Source organism: Diadema antillarum, unplaced genomic scaffold, assembly GCF_040938485.1.
Source record: "Diadema antillarum isolate AM-2024a unplaced genomic scaffold, OU_Dant_1.0 seq00000876_RagTag, whole genome shotgun sequence".
NCBI classification, from domain to species: domain Eukaryota; kingdom Metazoa; phylum Echinodermata; class Echinoidea; order Diadematoida; family Diadematidae; genus Diadema; species Diadema antillarum.
In genome coordinates, this window is record NW_027271740.1 from 891114 (window position 1) to 910692 (window position 19579).

General features: G+C 36.4%; 1 protein-coding gene across 1 annotated transcript in view; it reads right to left on the reverse strand.

Moving 5' to 3' along the window:
- Positions 1–4762: 4762 nt before the first annotated feature.
- Positions 4763–19579, reverse strand: part of LOC139740734 (uncharacterized) — a 94647-nt gene continuing 79830 nt past the window's right edge. Inside the window, exons 15-18 of the mRNA XM_071651302.1 lie at positions 18199–18283; positions 13055–13221; positions 5962–6049; positions 4763–5181 (exon numbers count right to left, since the gene is read on the reverse strand). Coding sequence (XP_071507403.1) covers positions 5044–5181; positions 5962–6049; positions 13055–13221; positions 18199–18283 — 478 coding nt within the window. The 3' untranslated portion in view covers positions 4763–5043. The remainder of the gene's footprint in view (positions 5182–5961; positions 6050–13054; positions 13222–18198; positions 18284–19579) is intronic.

Consider the following 19579-nt stretch of genomic DNA (forward strand, 5'->3'; position numbering starts at 1 on the left):
TTTCTTATTACAGAACAAAACTGTGGAATAATTTGGGAGATGATATTAAAGTAGCAAGTTGGGGTGAGTTTAAAAGGTGAGTAAATAATGATGAAAGTGTTTTAGTTAGAGCAAAGGAATTTTTATTGTTCAAACAATATTTATGATTATATGTTTTATTTTATTATAAGAGTCTGTTTCAAAGATACATGCAAGGGGCGGGTGGGTTGTGGTTGTGTGTGTGTGTGTGTGTGTGTGTGTGTGTGTGAGTATGCATAGGTTACAGAGGGGATGTGCAGTGTTTTTTTTACATTAATCTGTTATCTACAGTTTGAAGTGGTTTTTTTTTTCCGTCTGTATTAGATATTATTTCAGTAATTTTGAGTTTTATCCTATTGTTTGTTATCAATTACTAATATTTTAAGATATTTGTGATTATAAGTTTTAATGGAAATGTAATTTTATTTCTTGTAAATTGATAGTATTGCCTATAATATGTAAATTGATTTGTGTAGTTTAATGTAGTTTTTATCTGCCTTGTATAGATGATGATGTATCATGTTATGTATACTTATTTTTTTGCACGGACTAACTGAAAAACAGCCGTGGCTGATGTTATTACCGTGATTAAATAACATGAATGAATAAATGAATGAATGAATGAATGAATGAATGAATGAATGAGTAAAAAAGATACCATCTAGATCGCATATCAAAACGGTCACTCCACAATACTAATCTCCTATAGTATATTTTCGTCTATAAAAATAATGAATTGTTAAGTTAGTCTCACTGAAGAATTACAAGAAGCATCTTTAAATGGAAATGTAGAATAGTAGCTTAGTACAATTCTCTTTCTTTTTGTGCATGTCATCTACAAACATAAAAGAGACAAAATAAAAAAAACCAACTAAACATGACATTTACTTTCACTGCTTAAAAGATTTCTTGTCACAGATCACAAGGTGTCTACCTCAGAGAGAAGACAGTTTAATAGGTTTGTTTTGACTCAGCCAATGAGGGACAGATTATACAATAAAAGTGATGTACATATCCAAAAAACGGGTGAAAAAATGACACAGCAAACAGGACATAAACAATGGAAACAAACTCTATGAATACTGCACCATTGTTTACCAATCAGGAATAAAGGAAATGTTGTCAACTTAGATTCCTACTCACTTTTAATCAATGTAGTCATTCTCAAGTGAGTGCATGGGTAAGTTGATTGAGTAGGAAAGGGAAAATAGTCAACATTTTTGGGATGAATCGACTCACTGGTTAAAACTGGCAAAATGACAAGCCCAATCTCTCTTATACATACAGCCTAGCAACTCAGGGAGAATTGCATCTGGCTGAACTGAAATCAATACTGTCAATGCGTATACACAATGAAGACATTATTAAATAAACAGGTCCAAACAGGCAAGCTTTCCGTTTGGCCCTGCTTACATCCACCCAGGGCGGTCAAGCCCTGCTCTGTCTGAGCCATGTCTCTCTTTTCATCCCTTGGAACCAGAAGGAACATGTAAAAACAGATTCTGACATTTTAAATGTCAGATTATTCACAGGTGCAGCTCTCATCAAGTTTTCATAAAAATATACATCTATACAGTGACTCATAAAAATGACAAAGCAAGTAAAATGTCAAGTCATCACTCTGACATATGGCTAAAATACAAACAATGAATCTGTCATCAATTTGCAAATTCAAAGGCACTGTCTACTCAGAAAGACATTTCAGCTGAGCGAAGGACAGAATTCAGCAAGCTTATACATTGTGTTTACAAGTGTGTATGTGTTGTTTAGTTTGGGTTAAGAAAAATTCACTGAAAAAATGCATTACATTTTGTACTGAAAGGTTGATTAAGTAGTTTTCCCATTTTTGAAAGTCAAGTGGACTACCAAAATGAATATAAATTACAACCAGGTGCTAAAATCATTGAAAAAAGAATCAGTACAAATAGTGGCACAGTCAACCTTGCCTAAGTTGAAACTATTTGGATGAAGAAATAGCTTTGACTTTTTACAGAGAAAATTTGAATCATGTGGGATTAAAATCACTAGAATACACTGTATAAAGAGAAGGGGACTTGAAAAGACCATTGACTTGAGGCAATTATGTGATTTATGCGAGGTTGACTTATGCAAGGTTGATTGTCTATGAGACAGTACAATTATGTTTCATGAAACCACTTCACAAAGTCTGCAATTGGGCTGCCAGACACATTTGGGCTTGGAGAGAATCTTTTTCTGAAAATCCTGTACATAAATGTGTCACATAATGTCTTATTTATAAGATCGAGAAAGAAAGGCAAACTGTGTCACAGTTTCTTTCTGGTGGCTTTCCAAAATTTGTTTGGGATTTAAACTAAACAACGACAAAAAACAAACAAACAAGCAAACAACACACCAATGTTTAAAACAAATGCTTCTCAAAGGATTGTGCAAAATACTGCGTAGCTTACATACACCACTGTGTGTAACATCATGATGTCATATACCCATCTCTTTCAACAATGTCACTTCAAAAAAAAATGATACACTGAAATATGGAAAGACTGGTTAGTTATGACACAAAATGTAGCAGTGGATTAAGATAACAAGTCATACAGGCAGAAAACAAAAGTTTCCCTAAATCAGACAGAAGTCTTTTGCAGCTGAATTAAGGTTTATTCTGCTTTAAATTTTGGTTTATTCCACTTTGTATTTGGAAGGTATTTGTGTCTGATTTCATAGGGTACACTGACCTTTCTACTTGTTGATTGAAATGCAGATATTTCTCATAATGGTACTTAGGATCATCACAGGAGAGTTAAATAACTTAGCAAATGCTGGAGTGAAAAGCGCCCCAGTTTTTCTTTGGGCACCTTGTACTTTTAAAGACTGTGTATGTGTGTCTGTGTGTTTTGGTTGAGAGGGGAATGGCCTGGCATTCCAAGATCAATGTCATCTGACATACTTACTCCTCCTGGATAGTGACTGAGCCGAGGTAGATTGGAGCAACTGACAGAGAAGCCGCCATTTCCTCCCCTGCAATCTGTCAATATCTACAAATTATAGGAACCACTTCAAACCATACCACACCAACTACTATCCAAATGGCATTTCCTACATGACAAGAGCTACTGCTTACAATCACAATGACACCACAGGGCATTTCATGCAGATATTGTTATCAATACCTTAAATGTTCTTGTTAAAAGAAAACTGTTAAATCATAATGTCATCTTGTAGTATGTACATTAAAATCACAAACATGTACAAAATACTTTATCAAAGTTTTACAACTGTCCAATAAATATCTATATACAAATATTTACAATTGTACAACAATGATACAAAGAAATACAAAGAAATACTCATAGAATCTCACAGAATATCTTTTGAAAAAGGAAGATGCTTTCACACTGCCCTAATTTAAGAGAGGAAAAATAACTGCCAAAAAGCTGAGAGACATAAGGACACTACAGTTGGCATGAAATCATATGACATGAAATATAGCTGGCAGGGAAAAGATTTCTTTCTTGATATCCTCTTTATGACACCATTCAAACTGACATTATTTGAACAATCACTGATTTTGTACAATAAGCTGAGCTTTGGAAACTAGGACGAGGCTGAAAGAAGGTTCTTTCAACTCAAATGACTCCTTATACCATGGAATTTATGGAATCCTGAAGATATCTCAAACTTGTTTTTGTTCCTCTACAGCGTGTGCCTGCAGAGGTGGACATCTTGTTTGGAGCCAGACAAACATTAATCAGACACCTGACAGAAAAAATATACTGGTCTCCAATCAGGATAATGTATATAGTGTGACTGTCAGACAGAAGGAATCGGTGCTCAGCTAGGGTAATGATCCCTGTGAGGACCAACGTCTAGTGGGGTAGGGTAGAGGTGGACAGGGGTAGGGTGTTGGGGTGGGGTCTACATAGGACTGGGCTCTCTCTCTCTGGGTGTGGGATCTTCATACATAGGGTTCAGCAAGTCACTAGCAAGGGAAATAGAAATAAGGTAGCTATATAGAAACACAGAAGCTGACAGACAGATAGATAAATAGATATATACTGGAAGAAAAATAGATGTACTGATGGATAGACAGATGTACATAGCATAAAAAGACAAACAGGTAACTATGAAGGAGAAATACATGGCATGTAGACAAATGGAAAATTATATTATGATCCCTCCAGGTGTATTGAGAGATAAATCATTAGATGACAGAACAGTCAGACAGAAAAATAGAAAGAGACTGCAATCGATTCTTAAACAGACAGGTAGACATACAGTAGATATATTGCCTTTGAGGAAGACGGCATAAATGGAATGATGAATAGAAACAGCTTTTGAGTTCAGGCACATGGTTGAATACGTGGCAAATGAATAGTCACTGAATTATATATCAAGGTGTAAAGAAAGATAAATCACTGAATGATACGCAGACATGGAGGAAAAAAGGCAGCTAGAAGAAAAGCCCATAGAAAAAGTCTTATGTATACAAATAATTACATTGTTATAAATTGAGAAACAGTTACATGCAATGACAATGTCCTTGTTTCTACTGTTTTTCAATCTCTCAGAAGATAAGATTTAATTTCATAACCAAATTAAGGAAAGAGTGAAGCTTATACATGTATAAATACATACATGTACATGTGTATATGTACATAATAATATATACATAAAAATAAACATATGTGTGTTTGCACATCAATGTATCTGAACTGTATACATATATCAGTGACATGTAGGCATATGTACTCAGGTAAATATCAGTTGATCAAATAAATCTGATCAATTTGTACAATATGAAGAATAATACAAGAGGAGACACATGAGTAGCATTATCAATACATATACAGGCCTTGTGTACATTGATATGGATATGTGTGGTGTACATAATCAATGTACAAACAGGATATAACATGATGTTATGTTCCAGAATGCAAGTTATACCTTAGTGGTGGTGAGTGGAGATTCATTGGACATACACACTAATCAATAAGACCTGGGTAAATGTAGATGGGCTGAAGTTGACCGCTGGTCAGCCACGGGTGACCACTAATCACTGTCCCGCTCATTGACAATCTGTGTGCTAATGGTGTCCTCCTCCACACCAGGTTTAAGAGATGGCGGGCTGAGATCCCAGATCCTCACGGTCTTGTCTTCACTCACACTGACCAGCCGAGACTCAGAGGCCTGGCAATGGACACAAGATGACCACACTTTACTACACCCAAAGTACCAGACATGTCATGTGTTCATATGATTTCAGTTTGTGAACACTGCATATCAGTAATCTGGTGTAAAGTGACTTGTGTTTCAGGTAAAGTAATTAAACTGAATTTGGCATTTTGGATGTTATCATTAACAGCACTCATCAAGTGAGTTCATTTCTTGGAGGAAAGTACTGATAGACTGTCTGTATGCTGGTGAAACATCTGGCTATATTTCATGTTAATTTTGCTAACTTCTGCACATCAAATTACACTACCATAGCATACATTGCATTCTCTACCATCATTACTACCTCACTTTACTTTAAAATTTGATTTCTTAATTGCTTTCATATTGATTCAGAATATGCAGAAAATGATACAGATGAGGAAAACAATTATAAATGTCTTAAAACTGAAGGAAATTAGTGCTAAATTAATTCATTTTGGTCAATGCATATGAAAATTACTTATGCATGTACAAATACAAAAGAAGAGGAACAGTGGCATAGGTATGGTTCTTTTCTACATGTAGCACTGACTAGCTCACATGTGGAATTTTGCACTCTGATGCTAGACATGAAACTGAGCTTACATTGCATAGTCCTATGCAGTCAACAAGAAATTAAGTTTCACATGTAAGACATCCAATGGGTCAACTTTGACTGCACAAGTATAACTGATATATAGTATTCTCCCAAGCATTGCAGATGCTGAATTCTAATGAGACATGTGTTACACTTGACCACAGTGATGGACTCACCTGCATGTCCCTAACTGGTCCTCGGTGTCCCTGGAGCACCCTGACACACATCATGGTTTCTAACACCCACTCACTGACAGATCCATCACTGCAGGGTAAGCAATCAAACAAATCTCTTTACATACTCTCCTACCTCACAATGAAATCTCAGTTGTGCAGGTGATATTTAGAAATCAGAGTCAGAAATCAAAATCTCCCATTTTGAATATACTTCCCTTCCATCAGATATGTATTAACTCTATTTGAATTGATATTTTTCATAAATAATAGGTTTTACAAATCAATACATATTCATAAGATTGTGTGTGTTGTCAATGGAAAGAAAAGGGGCCTGTTGCATAAAAATTACTATTGTGGTAACTTTGCCATCCGATGGTAACTACCATGGTAACTATACTGAACAGCCAATCAAAATCAAGAATTCCATGGAAGTTACCATTGGATGGCAAAGTTACCATAATAGTAACGTTTATGCAACGGACCCAAGGTCTATTCACTTTGCTGATGAAGGCCATACCTTGCAGCTTTATATTCAATACTATTTACAAAAACAAAAACAAAACACCTTTGAACTTGTGTTTCTCTCTCATAATGATAGCCGGAGAATACAGTGCTAGCTGAGTCTGTATACCTCAATGCATCAATGACAAGTTATAAAATCAAAAGTATGTAGACTTGATCCACAATGGTATTTTCTGAATCTCATAGCAGTACTTTCACTATAATGGAATGTTGAGAGTCACATGGTATGTAGGACTTTAATCTGACATGTGGCTGGGCAAAGTGGAAGGTGAAAGCACAAAGTTGAACTCCTGATTTTGTGAGTCAAATTGGCAATAACTGGTTGGACACTGTTAACTGTTATCATAAGAGTTAACAGCACTTTCACAAATATTTACAATTAAAGGATATCATGTGACTACCTTCCAACCCCTCCCACAAAAAACAAAACAAAAAACACCTCACAAAAACTATGAGGTTATGCACTGAAATCAATGAAAAGTACACACAGTGAATTAGCTTTCATATCAAAATTTAATTTGTTGCTCAATTTCTTTCACAATTTGGCAGCAATTTGCAATTACTAATTACTACTAATTATTTTCATCACAAGTACTGAATGAATTTTCCATGCTACTTCATTCACAATAATCATTCATTTCAAATGACTGTGAATGTGAAGTTAGCTAGAAGACATGCAGGATGCCACAGCTAGCAAACAAAGAGGTAAGAAATAGAGGCTGAGAAATGATGGCAGTCAATGGAGCTGTTCTCTGTCACTTCTGGCAGCAGCTAGCAATCCACTCCAAGCTGCTCATTGGGACCAATAGGTGTTGACAGGAAGCCAAAAACTCAATTGGTAATCATTTGTACATACAAGGAATGCTACTGATTTGCTTGTGTACTACACATCATACATATGGTCACGATATCAGTATCCGACAGGTCTGCCTTTGTTAATCTTGATAGAACAATAGCGTAGGCACCTCGGAGGGTTGCCCAGCTACACTTGCCACTCGTTTGTCTCTGACAGTTCCACGTTGACATTAATTTTTTCTTTCTCCCTTGGAGTTCATTAAAGAAAACACTGCACCAAAAACAAAATATGATTTGGTTTTTCTTTTCTCGACAAAGGGGGGCCCCCTGAAAAGGGAGAGGGCTTAAAGGAGAATTAGCGAAATGAATGGGAACTCTGTTTTGGCTAGAAAGATGGAGGGACAACAACGTGTGCAGCACCTGCTGCGGGTTACATGGCCCTCAGACTGACAGATGTCCCAGATATTTGCCTGCTAGTTGGTACTTTGGGACCAAGCCCCTTTAGACTAATCGCACTCAACTTTCAAAGTCATTAGCCCCTTCTATTTCCTGTGTCTTTCCCTCTGATTTCAGAGTTTGGCTCATCGGTTTGGCACTGGGGAAGTTTGCTCATGATCACACAACAACCCTTGAATGATTTTACCACCAGCTTTGCAGCCATTTATCACATCAAATTGCTTCTATTAAGCAATAATACTGCAGTTTGAGCCCAACTGCCACATTTCGCAAATTTTCACAGTGCAGCATTCATTATTTCTTCCTGTCGCTCTTTCAATCTATAAGTCCATCACATCAAAAAGGAATGACTAATGGCCTCTCTGGAAGTCTGACAAAGCAAAATGCAAAACGGATGGAGTAAAAAAAATCAGAAGAGAAATGATTAAAAAGACAGATGCAGATGTCACAATAGGTTTCAGGCTGACAAATGACAGGAGTGTGGCGTGTTCCATCTTTTCTCTTGATTTCGGAAATGGCTCTGATGATCACATAAGGACTGGGGTCTCTCCCAAGGAATGCTATCCAAGATTAGTCTTCTGTGTAAGAGGAAGAAAAGGCCAGGATTTTTTCCTCTCTGTGATCACCTGTTCCTCTTCTTAAGAAGTCACCACCAGCTTTTGAGTTTCAATATCTGGCATGACACATGGCAAGATGTGTACATGGTATGGCTGAAGATACAAACATCACCTGAGCTCTAGTTTGCCATAGCTCATGTACTATACTGTCAAGGACATAACTCTACACTACCGTAATGTCACGGCAGGGTGAGAAAGCCAAAGAGAGGGAGAGAGAGAGGGAGAGTGAAAGAAGGGGAGAGTAGAGAGGAGAAAGTGAGAGAGAATTGGCAAAGAATGGATGACTTTGGCAATTTCTTGAAATGTCAGTTGTTTGACAGAGGGGAAGACGGGTTGAGGAAGCTGTCATTTCACATTTTATAGCATTCCAGGATGTTTACTGGTTTAATGTGTGCACCATAAAGGCTTTCCTTATCCAACTTTCTCCGTCTCAAGATGCAATGCTTCCGTTTGCTTGGCTAGCCTCAGCATGTCTGGTAGCAACGCACTCATCTGATGCCATTACAACAAGCACTGATTTGGACACTGAGAGAAGACAAGATGGCAGAAGGGAGGAGGAGGGGAGAAACGGAGGCAGGAGAGGGGAGAGGGGAGAGGGGAAAGATGGGGGAGTGTGAGCTAAAAGATGCCTGAAAAATAAATTGAGAACGGAGGTAATTATGAGCAATTACGCTTGAGTTCTGAGGGTTGACTTCCTGCCTTGTGGGATACTTGGTGGGGTCTGGAGGGGCAAAGAAGGAGGGTAGACCACGCTCAGCTGTGGATGCAATTTTGGGAGAAAGAAGAAGAAGAAAAAAATGGCTACTTGGTAAGCCAACCAAGGGTCTGTTCACATCCGCTTTCAGTCTCTCCAGTAAACACGGATGTTTTCTTGGGACCTTGGGAAGGTTTCATCATGTCAAATTTCATCATCTTATGCTTTTAAAGTTTATGTAATGTCTGTTATGCATCTTATTTCTTTCTTTTCTTTTGTGAGAGCATAATGTACCATCCTGTACTAGATGTATCTGTAACTGTTACAGAACATGAAATACATGTGTGAGTGGGTCTCACACAAGTCTCTTGTCATAGTGACATTAAGGGAAACAAGTCACGGAAAAAGCTTCAAATAATACATATCCATACTTGTGGGAAGAGAAGGTCCACAGAGCTTGTTCCTTGATCCATGCAGCACCAAAATTTCAAAACTTTATGGGTTAAATCTCCTTACCCAGCAAGCAGTAGGTAAAGGAGTCGAGTCTCAAGAGGTTAACTTATCCTGCTTGTAGAATCTAGATATTGAATGGCTTTGCTTAAAATGAAATCTTTTGATTAAAATAGAGTGGCTAGCTACTGGGAATGTTAGACATCAAGCATCATACAGTTATCATGATGAGTTTACTGTGGGATGGCTAATATACTAGAGGTCTTAATTATCAATTCTCTTTGAGAGATTCAGAATCCCAACTTATTTTGTTTAACCCAGTATGCAGGCACTGAAACTTTGGCTGATATATCACTTCTGAGTGACGAGAGCAATTTTAGCAATACAACAGCCAAAGTAGCAGGCAGGACAGTTTGAGTGTGAATGCATACAGTTTGGGAGGCTGATAGTTTAACAGCTTCTCCACACTCCTCAATCATGTCAGCAATTCCCCCTCAAAGATGACTGACACATCGACTGGATAGAATCTCAGAAACACTTCCTAATCTATCAGTCTCATGCCACAACAATAATGTTGTCTACTAGCAAGCAGAAAGCTTTGTCTTCATCTCCAGATTACTAGTCACACTTTGGAAAAACTGCCATTAAATTCCTCAATGTGAAAAAAAAAGGAAACAAATTAACTACAGTACTTGCCTACAGTAATAATTTGGGACATATGCATAATACACATCTTTGACCAACACTGCCTTATTAGGTCAAGATATCTGCAACCATTCTTGCAAACTGTGGGGCCTAATTGCAAATAAACATGGTAACACATTTATTTTTTATTTATTTATTTCTATCTATTAATTAGTCTATTTTACTTCATTTTATTTCATTTTATTTATCATTATTACTATAATCATTATTATTATTATTATTTGATTAATTAATTATTTATTCATTTATTTTATTTCATTTTATTTTATTTTATTTTATTTCATTTTTTTTTTTTGGGGGGGGGGGGAGGGGGTTCCTATAGAATTATAGTGCTAGATGTCTGATCATGAATCCAAGCAGAAATCTGTGTCACCTTGTGTCAGTTCATTATAGGACTAGGGGGAGTCGCCCATAGGAAAATTTTAGGAAAATAAATGGACAGGTGATAGGTAACCATTCAGTGTGACCAGGTATAGCTTGCCAGCTTGACTATAAATCATCTCCATACATGATATAGATTATCTCCTCCCCAATATCAATGTTTAGCTACTGAGAGGTTGATTGCACCATCTGGTGTGCTCACTGATTAGAAGTGCACATGATTCCAGGAGGATTGTAAGTCTCAAAAGGCCAAACATTTGACCCTTATATCTGGGTTTTTCCTTTATTTTCAGAAAATGAACATGAGTCATATTGAAATCCTCTTTAGCAAGTAATTTGTTTTGTTCTTGCTCTCTCTCTCTCTTGTGAACTGTCCTATTTTTGATGATGACTAGAAATGGCTTTCTTGAGTTTTTCGCTGGTATGTCATGTACCGTTAATATTTCAGATTGCAGACTACTATTGATTCAGTGAGTCCTTCCAATCTATGTCAAATCCCCACTTTAGTCAGGAATCATCAAAGATATGGAACTGTATTGGTGAAAATGTAGAGTTACAATCATACCAACAATGGCAAATTGTACAAGATAAAGTCATAACAACAGACAATGACACTTATGATAAACTGAAAAACAAAAGACAAAACCAAGACACTGCCATGTAAGGTAAGGGCATTCTATGCACCTAAGAGAATGTAGACACATATAGTATAGGCCTATAAGAGCAGATGTATACGAGAAGGAGACTCTATTTGATGAATACTGTGGCATTGTGCCTTGGTAATGTATTAAATCTCATTGTTTCTTTTTTTTTTTTTACAGTGCTTGAAGGTGTATTGCTCAATTGTTGCCCATTACAAAATTACTGCTGCCACTACATTTAGCAATCACCAAAACATAAAGGTGGTTTCATATCATTGTTTCCTAGACACGGAAAAAACAAACAAACAAACAAACATGCTACTACAGTTTCAATTTCAAACTTGTTATTCTTTGACCCTTCAAGGATACATCATGGATTATGCACGTACACCCATAATAACTACCAAATATAGCGGCAGTAAACAAGCATGGCGTGCACTGCCGTCTGATTGGAGAAACATGTGTAAGGAAAACACATGTCATGATATGATTGTCACATCACAGCTGCACTCTCCGTTGTAGTGACACCTATTTTTCACTCAACTCCTCGTGTTCTCAATAAATCTCAAAACTGCACAAAAAGGTGTGTAATCTCCCCTATTCTATTAGGAGATACAGAACAAGGTTAACAGGAAAGCCCTATAGACAAAACAAACAGGGTCTGAATATCACATAAGCACTCCCTTCCTCATTGACTTAATAAAAATCAATCATAATTAATGATTGGCATTATGTGTTCACACCTCAATATCTTTGATCTCTTGCCAAGCTAGAGAGTGGGTGTATGGAGGAGGAGGAGCTGAGTGGATAGGACATCAAGGGAGAGATATGGGAAGAGACCAGAGGAGGCTAATACATGTACATAGTATAAAGAAATAATGCCCACAGTGAGTCAGTATGAGTTACAAGAGACAGACGACTGGTCTCATGTTGACACACATCACTATACATCCTTCATTCACACAGTAGCATCACTTTATCAATATCCCTAGTTATCATTTACATCAACAGATCACTCACAGTTTAACTTACATTTCACAGATGGTCATTGCTAAAACACATGATTATGAACATCTAACTATAACCAGTCAATACTTTGTCATATGTTGCTGACTATCATCTGGCACATTTTAGGATTCCAGAATCTTACTTTCTATTACATTTATTGTTATTCTGCTGGAATTTTCTTGAGTAAACTTTTAAAGGACTATTGGTTCAGCCAGAGAGATACTTTGGCTGTGCTACAGAACAGCATGGAGGCAAAGTCTAGTTAAAATTCTTTATGCATACTCTTTTGAATATTGACATTTGAAATCTCTTTCAGTCAAGTACACTAAAATAAAATAACTGGTCATTCTTCACTGTTAATTTACATTAATCTACAAACTAGGAGAAGTAATATATGTATTGATTTATAATTCTCATCTGAGCCTTTGAGCTAGATAGTATGACCTCTTAAGAGTTAGCCATAAACATGTTGGCAGAACCTCATACTGTAAAAATAGACATCTTTGCAAATTTCAAGAGGAGCCAACATTTGTAAAATTAAAATACACACAAAAATTCAATTGTCTACACTATGCACTGAATGCCAGTGGCAATTCGTGAAAATTTCATGCTGTGAAAAAGATCTTTGGCTTCAATTTGTGAAAATTTTATGTTGCAAATATTTCTGATTTAACAGTAATCAGTATTACTGAGTGGAAATGTGTGAAGCTAAAGATAATACTAACCCCTTGAGGACGGACTGATTTTGCTACAACAAGCATTTCCCATAGACACTTGCCCGACGATACTTGGGATTCGTCCTCAACGGGTTAAAATAGACTTACCCAGAGGCCACCATCATCTTTGTGTCTCTATCCTCCGATGGTGCCACAACTAGTCTGTATATGGGTGAATCCAGGACCTGGTAGGCAGACAGGATAGTTCCTGTCTCTTGGTCCCACACCATGAGGTTACCTGTCAGGGTCCCAGCCAGGATCTGACCTTCATAACACTGCAAAATAACCACAATAGGTGATGTTATCACTCTGGATCTATCAATACATGAACGCAGCTTTCTAAACACATGAACACCAGAATAAAAGGCATTCTGAATCTCTCTACTAGTTACTATAAAAAATTGATTTACTACTGTCAGAGTGGAAATTTTTGTAGTGTGGAAATGTTCACACATTTCGCGCGATCAGAAACTAGCGTGAAAATAATAGAAAGTGAAATCTTTTGCTTGTTGATATGTTACACTATGTAATGTCTTCATTCCGTGCAATGGAAAACATGCCAACTTCATTTTCGTGGCACAACATGAAAAATTACTTGTGCAAAAATACCCACTTTTACAGTATATCAACTCATTTCTGGCTTTCATATTTTGTGAATAAATCAGATAAATAATAATTTAAAAAAAAATAAAGAGAATGACCAAAATTTGGTATGGCAGCTATAAAAGTAGGTAAGCATCTAAGCATGATCAGATAATCACATACAAGATATTGATGGCACAAATGATGCAAAAAGACTACTGTATACGCCATATATTTTGCAAGTCTAAATTTTCGTGAATCAGGACTTCCCAACAATTTCGCGAGTGGTTAAATTCGCGATGGTGGAGTCCTGTGTTGAACAGAGAAATGTATACACGTACGTCACATTCATATTGGCATAAGAGTCAATATTTTCATGTGTTTTTAATTTCGCAAATAGCAGCTGACTCGCGAAATTCACGAAAATAAAACCCTCGTGAAATATTCGGCGTACACAGTAATAGACACAAAGGGAAAGAGGGAGAGAGAGAGTGGGAGGTTGAGCAGGAATTGAATTTTCAGGCATCCAGCTGTACCAGAACACCAAACCCAAGTCAATCAGATGTGTACAATTATTGTGACTCATTTTCTAATTCTTTCGTTTTCATTTTGAAGCAATACAAATCATAAGTTTTTGAAATAATGTTTTTTTTTAATGTCACAATATAAGATAAGCTGGTTTATGAGATCTAGATCATCACACTGTTGGCGCTTTCAGATACACACAGAGTTATCGTGAATTCATACGACGTATGGATAAACAACGTTTGGATATGAGAGCATTCAGACTCAGCACCCCGTTATATGATAATCGTATGGGAGCATTCAGACCTAGCGCACAAGCGATATTTCTTCAGTAAACGTGAGTCTCTTCCATGCGCAGTACATAATTTATGTAGGCTTTACACATAGTGTTTATACTCTGCCTTGGATTCATCCGCTAGTTCGCTAGTTCGCGCCAGATCAGATTACGTCACAATCAATCTGTCAGCCGCCCATTATGAGTCCGCACCGCGAAAACATGAGCTCGGCGCGCGCTGCAGTATGCCCCGCTACTCATTCGACGTATGGATATGAGAGCATTCAGACACAAATATACATCGTATGGATATAGGATAATGATTTGAAATGACGCTCAAACAATCGTTTCGATATACGACGTATATTGATACGACGTTTCAATGTAAGAGCATTCAGACACATAAAAACGTCCTATATCCATACATCCTATATCAATACGTCGTATCCATACGAGAACTCTCTTGTGTGAAAGGGGGGGGGGTGTATTATAGGATCCCCCTTTAAAAAGAAATAAAACCAATTTCAAGATTTCCCATTTTGACTCCTTAACTTTTATTTGTCAAGCTTTTCCAATACCTCAGAACAACAGTATCTGATTCACTGCCATAGGGCAAGCATCTGATTTTGTCATTGACAAACTTAGGTATAAAAACCACTCCCCCATGCATGCACACACACACACACACACACACCAAACAAAAGAGTGTTTTAACACTTGACTCAGATTCAACATAATTTGTAAACCTGATATGAGCACACAAAGTGGTCGTGTGTACAATCTTTTCACATCTGAATATCTCATTTGATAAAGTTTATGTCTATTATGTATCATTTTCTTTTTAAAATTGAGTTTCTTTAAAATGGTACAGGGAAAAACCCTTTCCTGTCACAGGAAGGAAAATTGTTGATAAATCATTACACTGCACCAACTTTCAATAAACACCATAACTTCTACTGCATTGTCATAGAAATCAGAGCAGGTAAACACTAGTCAAATAGTTACCCCATATTTGTATACTTTGACTGCATCTCTTCTTTACTCCTATGATATCATACTTTATCAGTCACAAGAATTAATAAGCACTCATACTAGTCTATTATCATTGATGGATGATAGTTACTATATTTCATACTACTTCATCAAATTTATGAATTTATGTGGGGGCACTGTCGTATCGAGGACAAGACTCCCAATTCTCAATTGGAAGATCAAGAGTTCCAATCCAGCCCAGTGCTTGTGTCCTTGGACAAGATATTTTTACCCAGAATGCCCCTCTCGACCCAGGTGTACAAATTAGTATCTGGCAATGCTAGGGTAATAATAATGGTAGGACCCTCTGGTAGAACAGTGTCAACACTAAAGAGGCTAACCCGGGTAAAGAAGACCATATTATTATTGTTATTATCATTTTATGAATACTAGCTTGTTAGATTTTAATCCTCAAAATATCTGAATAGAAACACAACTAAAAATGTCACTATGGCGACTGGTATGCCTCCATCATATCACATTACTTTACAAATGGGTAATTCCATGAAGTTGGGGCAGTGTCCATGTAGCATCGTGATATTTGAAAAATACATTTCAGCATAACTCAATATTAATTATGCTATACATTTATTGTTTGTAGGCTTTACATTTGCATTGAGGCCATACATTTTCCTGGAAATTTTGTGCCATTCAGACTGAATTTTGATGAAGTTATTAAACAATATGTAACGGTGTCCTGTAGCATCGTGACGTGTCCATGTAGCATCGTGAAATTTTAACATTTGGTCCTAAGAGACAAAGTATGGCAATTAGCTTGACCAAAATTTGATGCAATATGCATATTTACTAGATTAGTCAGATAGCTAAATATCTCACATTTCCTGTACACAGTTTTAATTTTAAAAGAAAATTACAAAATGCATCACGATGCTACGCAGTGTCCTTTTTTGTTACATTTGGTGGACACCGTGTAGCATAGTGACACATTGTGTAATTTTCTTGTAAAAGTAAAACTGTGGAAAATAGAGTTAAGATATTTAGCTATCTGACTAATCTAGTAATTATGCATATGATATCAAATTTTGGTCAAGCTAATTGCATTAATTTGTCTTTCAGGACCAGATTTTAACTATCACGATGCTACATGGACACGTCATGATGCTACAGGACACCGTTACATTTTTTTAAAATAACTTCATCAAAATTGAGTCTGAATGGCACAAAATCTCCAGGAAAATGTATGGTCTCAATACAAATGTAAAGCCTATAAACAATATATGTATAGCATAATTAGTATTGAGTTATGCTAAAATGTAACACTTTGTGCCCCAACTTCATGGAATTACCCAAATATACTAGTAGTAGGTCAACAGTACATATACCCACTGTGAGACAACTTCACATGATTTGCAAACAATCATTATCTGATAATTATACAAGAATTTTCATGAAAATATTTTCTGCCACTTTCAAAATATAAAAAACAGGTGAAATTTTAGCATTTTCACTTGACCTTTGACCCCATGGTTCAAAAGTTTTCCCACATAATCACTGTATGACAAACTATGCACATAGACCTACCAAGTGCAATTATACCATAAGTGTATACATTCACTCATTTCCAAAATATGAGGAAAATAGTATTATTTCAGCATAAAAAGTGTAATTTCATCATTTTAACTCGACCTTTAATCCTTGACCTTTGACCTAATCACTCAAATCTTCCACAGATAATCAATTTTCAGGCAAGTACTAAGTTCCATGATGATACTGTATGTACCTTGCTCCATTTCCAATATATCAAGGAAAAAAGTAACATTTAGCATTTTTCACTGGGCCCTTGACCTTATAGCCCAAAACTTTCCCTAGAAAAGCCTAATCTGGCAATACAAGTATACACTTACTTTCATGAAAATACATTGAGGCATTGCAGAGATATAGGGGGGAAATGGTGAAATTTTAGCACTTGACCATGAGCATGTGCGCCTACAAGTTGAAAGGCACAGCTTCGTCCATGCATACATTAATGCTAAGTTTCATTTGAAGACTTCAAACTGTAGTTAAGTTATGTTGTCCACAAAATCAATTACAGATGGACAGATAACCCAAAAATATGTCTCTGTTGGCACTTTGTGGTAGAGGCATAAAAAAAAGGAGCAATAATTCTAAAAATGGAGATTTTGATCACTGGCTCTAGAGCTAGGTAGAGACCACCAGACATCACTATTACAGAGAATCATGGGTATAATATAAATTCCTGCAGAAAGTACAGTGCAGTTCCCTGTGGTGTGATTTCATTTCTTCTGTTGACCCTACCTCTGATGCTGTGTAATAAAACTAATGCCTTATTAACACTGGGAGTATTATGGGACTAACCAAAAGGCCAAGGCTCAGAATTTGACTTCAACAATGCAGCCTACAGCCCATTAATATGTCTGCAAAATGCATTTAAAGGTAACTTTAAGCCATGGAATGCAAAAATACTTTACAATTACAGCTTAATCTGGCTAAAACTATTTAACTCATACTACTGAAGAAACCATGTGAAACACATACTCTATCCATATCTAACACAGCTTTGAGGGAACTACATTGGGTGAAAATCAAGTAGAAATTCTGTGGATGTGAATCAAGTGTTTGAAGATTTTGGTACTGAACACACAGAGCATTCATTTCAAGTAAAATAAGAGTGAAAATCATATCTGCATTATGAAAAATGATTTTTGATTAATATTCCAAAGTATCTTAGTTGAAAATAGACTATACAAAAAATGATACTGTCTTTCAATAAAAATTCATTGTGTTGTCACAATTTATTTTTGGCTAGGTACAAATACAGATAGGAGCTGATTCTTATGTGTATTGTAGATAAACTTACATGAATGGTAGTGATGCGATCTTGTTTCTCATGTCTCATGGAGTGAAGACATGCTCCTGTCTTCACATCTGTAAGCTTTACTGTCCTGTAGGTAAAGAGAGAAAAAAAATGAGTGAAAATGAAAACGGGATTTGCATCATGCAACACAGTTATAAATCTAGTGTCATTTTCCCTTGCCCTTGTCCTTATGAGACCTCAATTGGTTAAGTAACGACACTGCCATATGACCTTTGACCTAGACCATGGATGCACCTGTTGCTACTTCCTCTAGGGTAGGAACCCACAAAAGACAAAATGAGAACAAGAAACTTGGATGGATGCTATTGCCATAAATTCAAGAATGACTTCAAGCACCAGAGGAAGGAAGGAAAGGTAATCTTTGAGAGTGAAAGCCACTCTGATATTTTCAAAGCATGTCTGGGAAATAAGATGTCTGGTGACACAATGGAGAATCTATCATGATACAAGCTGTTTCCAAGGAGACAAGATTGTTACAGCATCAATTCAGAATGATCTCTAGACCTGATACTATAAGAAGATATTGAACAGTCAGAAAATATCTACCAACAGTGACTGATACCATATTTCCTTGCTTTGATATGATGCTACATTACAATTTCATCATTTTTACAGAATCACAATCCAAAATTTCACTCTATGTATTGAGATTCCATTTTACTTTTTGCCCGTTGTAATCTGTAAAAAATCTATGACTGTAATCTTGTTGTTGTGTTTTTTATGTGTGATTGTTTGTATGTTTTATCTTGTAACACAGGATGTTTAATATTGTTTTTTGTGTGATTTGAAATGAAAATAAATGAATTGAATATTCTACTCTCTGTTGTTGCCCCAAGATTGTGGAATTCACTACCACAACATATCCGTCAGTCAGCTTCACTGGGCTCATTCAAATCTTCTTTGAAGGCTTATCTATTTGTGAATTGATAATTTCTTTTTTCTTTGTACATGTATGTGTGTATTGAAAGTAAATTGTTAATTACAGTATGTTTTGTGATGAGATTGTAAAGCGCATAGGGAACATTCATTTGTTATATGCGCTATAAAAATGTCATTATTATCATTATTAAACATCTAGCCAAATGTGTTTGCCAATGATTAAAAAGATAAGACTAAATAAGACTAAAAGACCTAAAACCATCAACTTGAAGGACCACCGTCAGTCTTTTATAATCATGTTGTCTAAAATATAATTTTCTTCTTCCAAATCTATTTTTTCCTTAAATTGCACATTTGTGACAAAAGCAGAGATGTACAGGCATGGAATGTCTATTTTAATCAGTTGCCATTCTAAAAATGATGGAAAAGGACTAAGTAAAACAGCTCTGTTTGATTATGTCAACAGTTTTGCCAATTTTCAGGT